This window comes from Colobus angolensis, unplaced genomic scaffold, assembly GCF_000951035.1.
Source record: "Colobus angolensis palliatus isolate OR3802 unplaced genomic scaffold, Cang.pa_1.0 Scaffold301, whole genome shotgun sequence".
In the NCBI taxonomy this organism is placed as follows: Eukaryota; Metazoa; Chordata; class Mammalia; order Primates; family Cercopithecidae; genus Colobus; species Colobus angolensis.
The window spans coordinates 2,487,851-2,503,668 of record NW_012116278.1 but is presented as its reverse complement, the minus strand read 5'-3'; the positions used below and the strand labels follow the sequence as shown (position 1 = coordinate 2,503,668).

The 15,818-nt window shown below is 40.5% G+C and overlaps 1 protein-coding gene across 1 annotated transcript; it reads left to right on the top strand.

Annotated features, from left to right (window-relative positions):
- Positions 1–13,247: 13,247 nt before the first annotated feature.
- On the top strand, positions 13,248–15,607 carry DEC1 (deleted in esophageal cancer 1; the record flags this gene model as incomplete). The annotated part of the gene is made up of 3 exons (XM_011950123.1): positions 13,248–13,303; positions 14,058–14,194; positions 15,522–15,607. Coding segments are annotated over 3 exons (279 nt in total), but the record flags the coding sequence as incomplete, so codon positions are not given.
- Between the last annotated feature and the right edge of the window lie 211 nt (positions 15,608–15,818).

Below are 15,818 nucleotides of genomic sequence, written 5' to 3'. Positions count from 1 at the left end.
CATAATATTGTAGGAAAGTCAGTAGCTCTGTGTTCTTCTCCACTAGTCCTGCCTTTATCTTAAGAACCCCATAGGCTTAGAACCAGTCTTACCTTGGAGAAGGATCAAATCTTTCTTTTTAACAGCTATGTTAAACTGTGGCCCAGATAGGGGAATTGATTTATTCAAAATCAGCAGCTCTAGGGATAGAGCCAGAACCAGAGTCTTGATCTCCTGACTCCAAATCAGGGACTACATATTTTCTCTCTAGCTTGAAAGGAGAAAGAAATCATTTTCCTCAGGAAGACAAAAAAAAAAAAATAAAACTTTATTTCCAGTACAGTTTTAATATAGAAATATGTTTTTTAAACCTTCCTGTTAATGGTTATGCCACAGTCAGACATGAAAACACTGCTATGTCTGCTTAATGGGAATACCAATCCCCTGTCCTTGTCACTTGGATCTCATATTAAAGATCTCTTTTCATTTCTATCAAAACAGAAAAACACCCTCTCCTTCTACTCACATCTAGTCAGATTCCAGAATCATTTCTTTGGAAGTAAATCAGTAGTGAATGAAAAGGCTACTCATATCTATCCATATCCTATCCCCAAAGAAGAAATGGGAACAGAAAGCCCTGGAATGAATACAAGCTTCCTTCTGCTAGGATCTGAATGGAAATACTTCTCTCCTTTTAATATGCCATCTGTGTAGATTTTCATGGAGTTCCTTTTCTTATTTTCCTAACCTGGCCTTGCTGAACTGTGATGGGATAATAATAATAACAATAATGATAACAGTTACGATTTAATGAGAAAGTACTGTTTACCAGCATTATGCCAAATATCTTAGTCATATGTGGGAATATTCTGAATCCCACTTTATGGATGAAGAAATTAGGCACAAGGAGGGTAAGTCAGACATGCAAAAAGAAGACTATGACTTCAGAGCAGATGATTTAACCCTGCTTAGATTCTTCCTGCAAATAGCAAAGAGGTACAACATTTTGATATAAACTTAAAGATGTGTACCTGTACAATTCCATTTACATGAAATGTCCAGAGAAGGTAAATGGTCAGAGATAAAAAGCAGATTAGCTTTTGCCTGAAGCTGGGAGTGGGAATGTGGAGTGACTGCAAGGGCCGTGAAGAATATTCCAAGAGTGATGGGAAAGTGTTAAAATTGGGCTATTATTATTATTATTATTATTCTGAGACAGGATCTCACTCTGTTGCCCCGGCTAGAGTACAGGGGCATGATCACAACTCATTGCAGCCTCGATCTCCTGGGCTCACATGATTCTCCCACCTCAGCCTCCTGAGAGCTGGGACTACAGGTAGGCATTACCATGCCCAGCTAATTTTTTGTAGAGACAGGGTTTCAGCATATTGCCCAGGGTGGTCTCCAACTCCTGGGCTCAAGCAACCTGCCCACCTTGGTCTCCCAAAGTGATGGGATTATACACATGAGCCACTACACCTGGCTTTAAAATTGGATTATAATAATGGTTCCATAACTCCACAAATGTACTAATTGATTTTTCTTTTTGCACTTGAGATGAATGAACCTTATGGTATAGAAATTAAGCCTCAATAAAGCTCTTAAAAGATGAAGCACATGGAACAGAAATTGGGAAGCCTTTTCTTAGTCTTCATGGCTGCTCCTCTTGTGTGGGCATCTTCATTTCTCTTTACAGCCACAATCATATTTGACCATAGACAGGTCCTTTCTCTCCCAGGATTGTTAACTTCCCATTCTTTGATGATAGAATATGGACAGATGAGGATTAACTTCTTCCTCAATGCTAATTTATTGCCAAAGCAAGAATCCTGGAATTTGAGTGGGTGCAAATAGAGGAAGAGGGTGCTTCTTCTCTTTAATAGAGGTGAGACTTTTATTACAAATGGCATATGATAAGAACAAGGGACTGTTTTTCCCATTAAGCAAACACAAGCATATTTTAATATATCTTAAAAAGGTCTCTCTATTGCAATAAGCTCATTTATGTATCTGTTTATTTACTTGACACGCATTCATCAAATCCTTCTTATGTTCCAGACACCCTTCTTGACTTTGAGGATAAAACAATGAGCAACATAATCATTATCCTTGTCTTCCTAAAGCTTTCAGCCTAGCAGGGAATCTGACCTTCTTCTTTCTGTCTTTGTGAAAATTCCATTTTTCACAAAGGCTCTTTTCTCCCAGGCTCTAACTCTATTGGGAGGTAACCCCTCCTATACAATCCCCCACATCATTTTATCTACCTCTCTCTTATGTCTCCAGTTATGTCTACATTGTACTGGAGTTATATTTGTTTACTACCAATTGCCAGAATTATCTTCTCTACAAGCCTATAAAATCCTTCCTAGTAGATGCTGTGATTAATTCACCTGTTTGCCGAGCACTCATCATAATATTTTGCATCTAGGAGACAATCCATAAGCCTCTGTTATATGAATTTGCTAATTTATCCATGAGCCACATATTTTAGATAACTTTCAAGCAACAGGTATTGTTCTGGGCACTAGGAGATTTGGTGGTGAATAGGACTGGCAAGATCCATGTCCTCCAGAATCTTACCTTAGCTTAGAGGAGGCAGTCAATGAGCAAATGATTAGAAAGACAGTGAATCTGGATAATAAAGGATATTATGAAGGAACTAAACAGAGAGTAACTCATTAGGGGTGGACTGCAGGGAGCTACTTCAGCAAGGATGGTCACGGATGCCCTCTTTGGGGACACAGTACTTGATCCTAGACATGAAAAGTGAAAAAGAACCAGTTAGGTACAACAATAGTCCAGGTAGAGAGAAAAGCAAGTAAAAAGACCCAGAGGTAAGAAAGAATTTGGTCCTTTTTTTTTTTTTTTTAAAGGAAAACAACAAATCAGGCCAGTGTTGCTAAGGCCTAGTGAGAGAGAAAAAGAAAAGGAATAGGAAGATAGGAAGGATCAGATCATGAAAGGCCTTGCAGGCCACAGGAAGGAGTGCAAATTCCATTCTATGAGCAATGGATGAAGGACCTTTAAGAGTAAGGTGACTTACATGTTATTTGTAGTTTAATGAAATAATTTTGTGTGATTTGTGGCAAATGCATAATATTTGGGGGCTAACGCAGTGAAATCATGAATAAATACTTTGTTTTCCTTTGAAACAGGGTCTTGCTCTGTCACCCAGGCTGGAGTGCAATGGTGCAATCTCCGCTGACTGTGTCCTCTGCCTCCCGGATTCAAGTGATTCTCCTCATGACAAATACTTTGAATGTAAAGTTCGTTAGATAGAAGTCTAGAGACCTGGGTCTGGATTACAGAGTGATCTCAGTGTTATCAGACACGTACATCAGTTAACTGTTTTCAAACCCAACTCACTGAGCTTTCTAGTATCAAATGTTCTTTGTTAATTTCATGCATCTCCTTATGGACCACCATGCCCAGCTGATTTTTTTTTTTTTGGTAGAGACAGGGTTTCACCATATTGCCCAGGTTGGTCAAACGACCTGCCCGCCCTGGCCTCCCAAGGATCAGATTGCGAAAGGCCTTGCAGGCCACAGGAAGGAGTGCAAGGCCTTCCATGATCTAATCCGTATCTACATCTGAAATTATAGACATGTATTACAACCAAGAATCATCAGAAAGATCACTCAAATAATCAGGGAGGTAACCCAGAGTTCTGGGCATCTCCTGATGTTGTATCGTATTTTTGGTGGTGGTGGGGTTTCTGCATCTTACTTCTTTCCTAGGGAATTAGATGCACTTCCTATTACCCAGTCTAAACTTTAACTGCAGCTCTCATTATTGCCTTTTATTGGCTAGACTTTGCTGGATTTGGCACTCCACACACTTCCTCTCATTAAAAGAAATCCATTTCAACCCCAGTTTCCTCATTAGAACAAATATTTTATGTGGGCAGCATCCCATTCCGTGCATCTCAAGATGAAGAAAAGATAGAGAACAGTGGGCTGGGAGCCAAAAGACCTGGTCCTATTCTCCACTTAGCTATAAATCATTGTCTGGCTACTCCCCTTCTCTGTGCCTGGGTTTCCTTATTTGTAATTTAAGAGGGTTGAACATGATGAGCTTGTATGTGTTTCTCTTGTTTCCTAACTTGTCTCGATTGGTATTGTGTTTTCCTCTCTGTAGTTTTTAGGGCTCTCAAGGGTTATGGCTTAGTACATTGCCTAAGCTTTATCATCTGCAACAACTCATTGCAGCAATTTTCCAATTTTGTTCCTTTGCCCACGCCATTCAGCCATCCAGCCAGCAAGTCATGCACTCACTCATTGATGTTGGAAATATCCTTAGATTTCTGCTAAGTATCAGGCACTGTGTTGAGTAGTAGGCATTCAATAGTGTATATAATACAGTCTTTACTTTCAAGGATTTCAAAATCTCAGGGGAGAGAGAGAGACATAACCAACCTTTTGCACAGTGTATAGTGCACTGACTTCCACGGTGGAGAGAAACTCAGGATGTGAAGGAAATTAACACAGGAGGCATCTATGACAAGCTGGGGAGTAACCCAGCAAAGATTTCTGGATGAAGCAATTCACAGGCCGAATCTTGAAAGTATAGAAGGAATGAGCTGCATGAATGGGCAGGGAGAGGTGCTCCAGGAAGAGAGAGCCTATGACAGTGAACCAAAGGTGAGAAATCTGTGAGAAGTCCAGCTTGACTGGATAACTAAATGGAAGCATTGGGTGGGTATGAACCAAGGCTGGAGATCTAGGCAAAGAACACATCAAACAGGACCTTATGTATCATGCTAAAGAGTCAGAGTGAGTGAATGAATGAATGGCTGAGGAAGGAAAGGAAGCCCCATGATATATTAAGTACTGCAGCATTGCACACAGTGCAATGTGAAGTGTGTACCACATTGCTTGGCACCTACAAGACATTATAGCATTATGATAATGTGCAGATTCTCTGGGCAAACAACGCTGGATCTGAATCCTATCTCTACCACTTACTAGTCATCTGACCTAGAAAAATTTCTTAACCTCACAAGGGATCATCTTTTCTCGTTTACGTCAAGGTTACCAGAGGGATTAAATGAGATTACATACATAGAGCTCTTACTGCGGGGTTTGCACTTTTGAAAGATTTAATAAATGTTCACTACTATTACAAACAAATGCTTCTCTACACTCCCCCTCTCTTTCCTGCCTTCCTTCTCTCTCTTCCTCTCTCTCTCCCTTTCTTCTTTTCTTTTTTTCCTTCCTTCTTTCTGTCCTTCTTTCTGTTCATAGACTCCTAGCTTAATAGACAAGGACGAGATTTAAAAATCATGCAGCCCAAGTGCTTGCATTTTTCTAATCTGTATAATATGCCCTATCATTTATTTGGTTCAAACAGTGTCTAGATATTGGTGCATTTAGCCAGGACTGTTCACTGTGAAATAATTCAGCTGTGTATTAGTGAAGATGGAGGTAGATAGTCAAATCCAGTAGAACTGGTGGCTACAGATGTAACACAAATCTTTCTTTATGCTAATTCTTTCATAAAGACAGAGGACTAAATTCCACCTTTTTCACATGGATGATTTACCTGACCACCTGGATGAGAAGAGGAAGGCAGTAATTAAGGGCATGACTTGCCCAGTCAGGCCTGAATGTTTATCTTGACCCTGGCCTTTATTAGCTGTATGATGTAGACAAGTTATTTAACCTTTTGGAACCTTAATTTATTTATGTACAAACTGAAGATTACATGATCCACTCACAGCAACCTAGAAGTAGTGCAAGAAAAATGCATGTCAGAGTGTTTGACACAGAGTAAGTTTTCAGTATATGGTAGATATAATATTCTTGCCAGTTTTGTTAGTGTTATTAATAGTATGTGTACGAGAGCTATTATTAGTAGTTGTGTAAATTTATTATTAGTGTTTAAAGTGTTTTATTTTACATTAAGTGCCCTTGTTAGTATTTTTATTATTTGTGTCAATATTATTAACTAACGCAGAAGCTAAAAATACTCATGGTTGGAGCCTATACATAGGCTGTTGTTCCCTTAATGAGGACCAACAACTGGGCAAGCTAAGAGCATCTTTTGAAAAGATGGATTGGCCGGGCGCGGTGGCTCAAGCCTGTAATCCCAGCACTTTGGGAGGCTGAGACGGGCGGATCACGAGGTCAGGAGATCGAGACCATCCTGGCTAACAGGGTGAAACCCCGTTCTCTATTAAAAAAATACAAAAAACTAGCCGGGCGAGGGGTCTGGCGCCTGTAGTCCCAGCTACTCGGGAGGCTGAGGCAGGAGAATGATGTAAACCCTGGAGGTGGAGCTTGCAGTGAGCTGAGATTGCGCCACTGCACTCCAGCCTGGGCGACAGAGTGAGACTCTGTCTCAAAAAAAAAAAAAAGAAAAGATGGATCAGGACACAGTTTCATCTTTTCCAGAAGATCAGTCCTCAGGAAAACAGACTTGACTTTGCTGTTGCTCCAGAAGTCAGCTGGGATGGGTCTGGGGACCTAGAAACAAGAACAGCAAATATGCTGGCTGGGGGCGAGGGTGGCAGCAGGTGGATGATGCCAATCCTGGTCCACTCAGAGTCACAGTACCTGCCCAAGTCAGGAAGCACAATTCTTCATAAAGAACAAAGAAGCTACATTTTACTGGGTGGAAAGAGCCACTGGGCTTGTAAAGGAGAAATGAAGGGCTGCACTTAGCTCTGTGGGTCAGGAAGGATTTGTCAGAGAACAAAAATGGTAACTTGTGAGATTAGAGAAAATTATCTCTAAGAGAAAGACAGGCTGGGCTTAACGTGTCTTTCCTTGTGGTTACATTATATTGGTGCTTGCTGGGTGACAAATCATCCATTTTTAGCTTTTATGTAACTCTAGTCTTGATCTTAAGAGCTAAGAATAACTAATACCCAAGAGGGTATGACCCTGGAGCAAGGCATGCTGGGAAAGCACATTTCTGGGTGCATGTTGCCTCTGTGCCTAGAGACATGGATTCAAATAAAAGTCAAAGCTACTGTCCCACCAGGGGCCATTGCTTTGGAAAGTTTAACAGAGCTTTTGAATACGTCTTTGTTTGCCATTCTTATTCAAGGTTATCCAAAGACAAATCTGCTTCAAGAGAGGAGAAAATAGTAGATTTAAATGGACCTTTCAAACAACGTTCAGTCTAAAAATGGAGAAGCTCAAGATCAAATACGTATTTAAAATTACTGGCTAAGAAACAAAATTAGTGTTTTCAATGAGCATCGTTTCCTTGGTCTTGCTGGCTCAGAAGAGCAAGTGCAAGGGTTGAGAAATTCTATTCTTGCTCAATTCCATTAATGGTCAGGCAGTTGGGGGAAGAAAGCCAATCACCTCCCATCCTTTTCTGACTATTTTTGTTGTCCAGAGTAGTGTCCGTAAGAGGTCAACTCGCTATGGCTGAAAAGAAGGGAGCATATTGCATATTTAGTTGTGAACTTTTGCATGCATAGGCTGTGATGGGCTAGTCAGAGACTGATCACACCTGTGGGGCCAATTTGTTCCTTTCAACAATCATGGGAGGGAACCATGATCATTAGTGTCTCTACTTTACACATGGGAAGACAGATTCCCAAGAATTTTGGTGACTCGCCCAAGACCATACAATAACCTACTGACAGAGTCAGAATGTGAACTGGAATCTCTCCAATTCTTATTTATACCATAATTATTGGAGGACCTAATCATCTTTTGTATCTTACCAAAAATCAGAAAAATGTTTAGTGACCAAACTCTACATCTGTCTTATTTCTCTTGACCTTTAGATTGAAATGTTTCCAATTTCTCCTCTTTCTGAGCCATATAGCATTGCCAGCTGGTAACTTCTCCATTGGCTTAGTGAGATCAAATATGTGAGAGTTTTCAAATTGGGGTGTTTCAGCTTCGACAACCATCATGTGCATCCTTGGAATCCCAGGACACTGAGGCATAGACAAAGCTTAACTCTACCATATTATTTTACAGAAGGGGAAACAGATTCAGAGAGAAAGAAGGAGTTGCTCATAGTCACACAACTGCTGTGACATTGCATGTCCATCGGTGTTTTCCAAGAACTGATGAAATAGATGTTCAAGGAAGCTCAAAGAGAAGAGATAAGGGGGAAAAACATTCATTATCAACAGACTATCTCTGTCACTTCCTTGCTGTGCAATCTCCGATAGATCTCTTAAACTTTTTCATTCTCAGATTCCTCCTGTGTTAAATAGTAATCATGTTGGAACCTACCCAATGGTATATGAGGATTAATTGATTCTATGTATGTGAGTCTCCAAGCACAGGGCCTGGACCTCAGTAGGAAATCAATGCATAGGAGCTATAATAAGTTCTTATCAGGTCAGAAGCACAGACAGAAGGAGTGGGTTTGTGAGCTCAAGCGGGACATTGCTAGAGGGAGCTCAGAGAGTGATTTGAGGGGATGTCTGTCAGTTCCCACAGAGCAGTTCAGTTTGGGAAAACAGAGGGGTGAAGATAACAGGAAAAAGGGGCATGTCCTTTGGTAAATTGCTTGTTGTTGCCCAAATATCACTGTGGTAACAAGGAAAGCCCCTGAAATCAGTTTGTCCACAGCGTAAGATATAACTCCCCAGGGTTTTCAGTGGCAAGTTCAGGGGTTCCAAGGAGGAGCCAGGAATGAGGCAGTCACAGATGGGAACATTTATTTCTTTGAGAGTCTTCCTTTTAAGATGTTCTCAGAGTCCTGGAGCTAAAGGGCTCTTCAGACTAGAACTTGGTCTTGGAGGGCAGCTTCCTTTCCACCTGGCCATGCTTATCTTACTGCCATTAGAAGGCAAGATGCCAACTTTCCTATTCAATGAAGTGTTTAGATTCCATGACGTCCGTAATTAGCCTCTGGAAACTCCTTTCTGAAACTTCCCATAGAACTTCTAAACTCTCCTTAATCAGAGCAGATTGCAAGAGCAAAGGCTTCTTATTGATGGGTTTTAAAAAGGTGAATAGACCATAGATAAAATCACAGTGAAAGTGGGAATTTGAGGAAGGTCTGTTTGCTCAGGAAAATTTTCTAAATTTCAAGGTTATAAATGAAAGTGCAGATGAACACTCAGGCAGGATGTGGTTTAGATTAGTTTCTTCATGACCATGATAATTTTTTTTCCACATAAAAAGATAAGTAGTACTCATAGAATGATGTAGAGAAAATCATTTTGTTTGAAAGAATAAATTGTTCAAGCATTTTTAGGCAGTCATTCAGTTTTAAGTAGCTACAGACAACCCTTATCTGTTCGGTTACAGACAATCCTTAACTGCTCATGGCAAGTAGCCACATACTTTTCACCAATATCCTTTTCTGTAGCTCCCCAGTGAAGAGTTGACATTGAAGTTCTAGGGTGGAGTTGGAGTAATTTTGTTTTCCTCCAGGGTACACAAGTGCAGAGAATGGATAAAACACAAAACACTAGCAGAGAATGGATAAAGCTTCACTCTTTAATGCCACCTCCTGGAGCCCATATGAAATCCAAGAGTGAAGAAAGCAAAGAATTCTTAGGCATAACAGGGCGTTAAGGGTAACCATCTCTTATTTTTTTTCATTCCAGACAGGGTTTGGCCTGGCAGTTCAAACTGATTGCATGAAGGGTTGGGGTAGGCGGAGATGTCTGATTGTCTTTGAACTCTTTGTGTTCTAACCAGAGGGGAGATAGCTCTTTCAACAGAAAGTCCCAGCAAGTGCAACAACAGTGACCTGGTGTGCCTCTGCTTGCCTTGGCTGCCTCAGAAAGAGCCCTGAACATTCCTCATAGGGCCTGTCTATGAAGCCTACTGGATGTAGTCTTATTATTTATCAGAAGTCATCAGGCAAGCAGTGGGTTGACAGCAGACTCCCAGGGAATTATCTCAGGGATTCTCTGCCAGTTTTCAATCAGATATCACACCAGAGCAATACATATTCCCCGCGCAAGAAGCAGAGTAGGCAATCCATATCCCTAGATACATAACACTGATTAGTGCTTCTGTTGTTAAAAAATTATTTCCCTTCATATAAAATGTATTCAATGTTTCAATGTTTATGGTGAATTTAAGAGGTAGATATAATAGTTATGGTGAAAATCCTCATTTTGCAGAAGACAAAACAGAGCTTTGCATATGCAAAATGAATCTACCAAGGTCCACAGCTATTAAGTGCAAAGTTCAGGATTTGAACCTGTTTTGAAAAAATTGACAATGTCTTAGAGCCTTGTCCTGGGTCCATTCATTCCATTCAGTCACCTATTTTCTAACTCATTCATTCATTCCTTTAGCAAGGATGGATATAGCACCTGCTATGCTACAAGCCCTACTCTAGGGACTTAGGTTATGTTACAGAACAAGAAAGACATAAATATTTGCCTCTGCAGTCAGATACAGAATAAAATATGTATAATGTCTCCCCTTCCATTGTCAGCCACCACCTTGTGCAGCATGGCTTTCTACTCAAAGAGTGTTTATTGTGTAGGGGAGGTGGGCACAGACAATAGATGATAATCACAATACCGGGTTAAATACTAGATAAAAGGTGCTAAGTGATCTGGAAGAAAGAGAGGAGGGCAAAGGCGATCAGAAGTATTAGGTAGAAGGACAATTACAGTTTTAAGGAGGATGACTATGGAAGTCCTCATTGAAAAGGTACATTTGAGTTTGAGGAAGGTCCAGAGAGGCGTCTGGGAAAGAGCTTTCCAGGCAGAGGACAAAGCAAGAGAAGAGTTTCTAAGGCGCTGGGCATGGCTAGAGCAGGTGAGTGAGGGGAGAGTAGTGGAAGCTGAGTTTTGCAAGATAATGGGGCCAAATCATGGGGGCCCATACAGGTCATTGTGATTACTTAGGCTTTTACTCTGTTAAAAACTGTAAAGTCACTGCTGAGTTTTGAGCACAGAAGTGGCATAATCAAATTACATTTTTTCAATGATTCCATTGGCTGCTGGGTTAATATTAGTTTGAAGGGGGAAAGGGTAGAAGCAAGAAATTCAAAGAAGGCATTGGGCAGAGACAGTAAAATGTGTGCATGAAAGCCTTCCAGTTTGTCCTGGGTATTTGTGAAGACACTTCACATTCTCTTTTTGCAGTGAGGTGAGCATGATGTGACTCGGTCACCATTTCCAGGCTTGGCCCTAAAACCTGACGTGTGTTCTAAACTCTGCTCCTTCTGCAGCAACCATTGAGACCCTGTGTTGTGGATGAAAACACTGTAGGGTGGAAAGAGCTGTCATCCTCAATGACAGCCTGGAGCATAACCACCCCTTTTCATGCCAACCACACTGGATTGTGACTTGAGTAGTTTTGGAAACTATAAAAAAGAACAAAAAAGAATGTTTTGTAAAAATTCCCTGTCCCTCTCTATTTCTTTCAACCTTGTTGGCAGTGATTGCTGAGATTCACTTCCTGTTTTGATTTTTCAAAGCAAGAAGAGCAGGGCACGGGTCAAATGCACCTCCTCTCCACATCTCTCCAACAGCTTCTTAAAATCATGCCGCTGTGCTATCACACTTTTCAACATCCCAGCACGCCTTGGGGACCTAAGACATTTACAATGGAGAATCTCTAAGTCACTGTGTGCTGAATTTGGAAAATGGCAACACTATAACAACAACAATCATTAAAATTAAAACAAATTTGTTTTCCCTTTCTTTCTAAAAATATATCAAATTATTGGCAACATTTCAGCATGTTTACTATTTGTTGGAATTCTTTTCTAAGCAGATTGTCATTCACTACACCAGTTCTTGAAAATTATTTAAACTCCCCACATCACCAAATATATGTAGAGAGAAAGATAAATAGAGAGATAGAAATAGATATCCTTTTACCTTCCTTCAGTGTGATGTTTTATTAGATACTTGTTTTTAGAAAATTTCAAAGGTAGAAACCCAATTAGCATTAATGATAGACAGGAAGTAAACTTTTCCCAAAGAAATTACCATAATTCTCCCTAGACAGCCTCTTGGACATAGAAAAAGGGAAATGGGTGATTATTATGCTTACTACGTGCTGGGACTACTCTGGGAACATTATTTAGAATATTTCATAAGTATCTTCAACATTACTCTTAGCCAGCTTGTGGTTAAGATGGAAGGAGCCAGTGCTAGTATTATCTTCTCTGACAAATGATAAGCAGACACAAAGAGGTGACATGACTGTCACCAACCCACACTGCCAGGAAGAGCATATCCGGATGTGTGGGACACATCACTGCAGATGCTATTGCTTTCTTTTCCTGGAACAGTCGGAGGTAGAGAAACACTGCAAAACTGATCCAGACCAATTGGGGGATGCCCAGCAGCACAGCAGTTTAGGAAACTACCACTGGATTCGGCCAGAACTGCGTGTGGATTTTGGTTTTGTCACTTTCTAGATGTGGTCCTTGACAATTTGCTCAATCTTTCCATGTATCCTTAAACATCAGTAATGGCTATAATATATTTAACATAGTACTCTGGCTTATGATGAGTACTCATATTGTAGCCACTGTGTTTATTCTAGTACCACTGAAAGGTCTCCTGATTTTGAAAGGAGCATCCCCAGAGCATTGTGTGGCCCATTTACAGTCTTGTAAAATGTCCCATTTACCTACACCCTCAATATCTGCTGAATACTCTCAATAGGCAGTGACCATGGATCCTTCTTGAAGGTCATAACAAGCTGAGTCAGGAGGATTCTTCAGGGGTTTAAGAGAGAATGAGAGAGCTGACTCCTGGAAGTAGGAAGGGAATCACAATGACTATCTCTCATCTTTGCTGCTCTCCTTTTTCATAAGGAAGGGCTCTGTGAATGGGAGGGAGCAGCATCTTTGTCCACACTACACATCCTTTGCTTCCTCCCACCATGGGCAAAGAGGGATGGATGGTAGGATAGCCATGTAAGAACCATGGAGCAAAGGTTAGAAGGCTAGAGGGCAGCAGGGAATCTAATTAGCACAGGTCAATTATCTCTTCTATGCAACCTGATGAGTTCGCTGTCAGAGGGAATGCAAAAACAACAACAAAACATTTGTTTTTCATCTTCATCTCTGTGAGCTCCTATGGTGCAACTGTCAGAAAGCACTTGCCCCAAAGATTTTATTTGTTGTCAACTTTTGCATAGAATGGAGTAATTCCCATGGGATATGCTAGGTAGGTTAGTGGAATGAGAAGATTAATAAATTATAGACATGTACTTTGTGCAAGGTACTAATGTGCATTGTACATTATTCCATTAGATCATTACAAAAGGTTGCCATCTTAGGCTATTTTCTGTTGGTATAACAGAATACCTAAGACTGGGTTAGTTATAAAGAAAATAAGTTTATTTCTTCCAATTCTTGAGGCTGGGAAATGGAAGAGCATTATGCCAGCACCTGGTGAGGGCCTTCTTGCCATGTTATACGTGATGGTAGGTGAGAGCTCAACAAGAGAGAAAGTATGAAGGGCAGAGCTAGCTTTATAAAACCCACTCTGAGGATAACTAGCCCACTCGTGGCATAAAGGCATTAATCCATTCATGAAGGTGGAGTCCCCATGAAGTAATCACTTCTTAAAGACCACACCTCTTAATACTGACACAATGGCACTTACATTTCAACATGAGTTTCAGAGGGGACAAGCACTCCAACTACAGCAGTAGCCATCCCCTTTTTAGATATAAGAAAAATGCATTTAGCAAAGTTACATAGCCAGAAACCGTCAGAGTCAGAAATCTACCCAGGATTGTCTACTCTAGCCTCTTAAGCACCCATATCTCTCTATCACATCTCCAAATATAAAACAAAAGCCATGGCATATGATCCTACCCTGTTGAGGGGACTCTAGGGTGCTTGCTGTCTGAGCCCCTGAGAGAGGCCTCACTTCCAGTGGAGCTGGTGTCTGGCCTCAGACTTCAAGAGGAGAAAGTGCACATCTGTTTGTCTTTAGCACGCATCACTGAAATTCTTGCAAGGAGTCTGGATGGAGTTGGTGTTCTTCCCTGTGCGTGACCTTAGGCCAGGCAGCGGCCAGCAAGAGAGAAACACACCAAGGTCCCCAGGGAGGCTCTGAACAACTCTTTCCCAGAATTGCTTTTCCTGCCCAAGCTAGTGTGAAAGGAATGAGGTGAGTGGTGCATCCAGGGAGATGGCCTATACGGATACCTTCTTAGTGTTTCTTATTATCTTTGGGTTTTTACTGATGCCCTGCACAGAGAGAGGTCTGTAAAGTGGCAAGCAGGAGTCTGTTACAATGGAGGAAAGGATTTTGCTGTATCTCTTGTCAGGCCCAACGCTGCAGAGGGAATTGGTAATATACTTCATTTAATAATAGTGTTTTCAGGGATATCATCATTTCATCCTATGTGGTAGATATGATCATCTTCATCTCACAGATGAAAAGAGACAAATCTGGGATTCAGAGGTACTTGCCTATGAGTTTCTTACAGATTTCATTTTACAGTCCAGAACTGCTGATTCCTGGGTCACAGTCCTTTCCAATATGGGATCTTAGGTATGGCAAGAAGTGAGATCTAAAAACTAGTTATTTGATGCTTGGACAAAGGCTTAGGGCATGGGCTTTGACCTAATGAATTAGTCGATTCTAGTCTATTATTTTAAAGGATTTGAAATGATTCCAGTTTATAAGTCCCTTTCACTGTCTTCTAAGATGTGGCTAAACATTCCAACCTTCCTTAGCTCAAATGTGGACAAAACAAGAGATTACATGTGTTGAGACTTTGGGAGTCATAGAGAATTCACATATACATAGGCAGAGTGGTTCTGTAATTAACCAAATCTTTAGAGGTCCAAAGTTAAAAGTATTGACCATTCATAATTTAGCCATAACTCAGACATTTAAAAAGCCTCGTGAAAAGAGAAGTATACTTTTCAAATGTTACGGACCCCAAACACCAGTATTTTATTGCCTAGAGAAAGCATAGCCAATGGATCATCATAAGGCTTTGCACAAAGGAAGCCCAGTGAATATTTGTAGATTCGATTTAATTAATGAAGGCACAAACTCCCTGGCTCTCTTGCTGGGTTTCATTACGTCTTATTAAACACACTTTATTTAGCAAGCTTGGTTATTTGCTTTTTTTTTTTTTTTTTTGTCTCCCAGCAGATTGAATATAAGTGACTTGGAAAAGGAAGAGGAGTTGCCAGAAACAGTTAAAATGTCAATAGAAGACTTGACAGGTTGAGAATAGAGGAAAAAATAAAAGCAAAGCAGACAAAAAGAACCTTACCTCCCCCACAATATAACATTTGGCTGCTGGACCCACAAACATCTTAATCTGTTTAGAATCATCTATTTAACTCATCAGAGACACGCACAAACTATTCTAGAGAAGCTTGCACCTACGAAGATTACTTAAGAACGTGTTGACACATTTGGAGGGGGTTAATTTACCAGTTATCATTTACTAGAAAGGCTTTTTCTATAAGAATATATGAAAGAGTTTCCTCGGAGCATTCAACCGGGCTTCTTTGTAGGGTATGTGTACTGCTTGGAGCTATGGCAGACCATGTCCTAGAAGTGCTGTGTCCCTGAGGAACACCTATGTGTGTTATCTCTCTGGCATACTTTCCAACAAGGGTTCTTTTCTACTCTATACATTCTGATTAATTTGTAGTCAGAGGCAATGCAAAAAGCATTCTTCTGCATCCTAATCTCTGTAAGCTCCAGTATGGTACAGCTGTCAGAAAGCGCTTGCTCTGAAGATTTCCTTTATCATCAACTCTTAGAGTAAATGGTGTGGATCTGCCACTGCCTATTCTGGTTTCAAGATTTGGTCTTACATCCTTTTTTTCCTTTTGTGGCAAACAAAATAAAAAAACAAATCAGAAAACAAAAAATGAAAACAAAAGAACAGACATATATATGTATATATGTATTTATATATATGTACATATATATATATATATACACA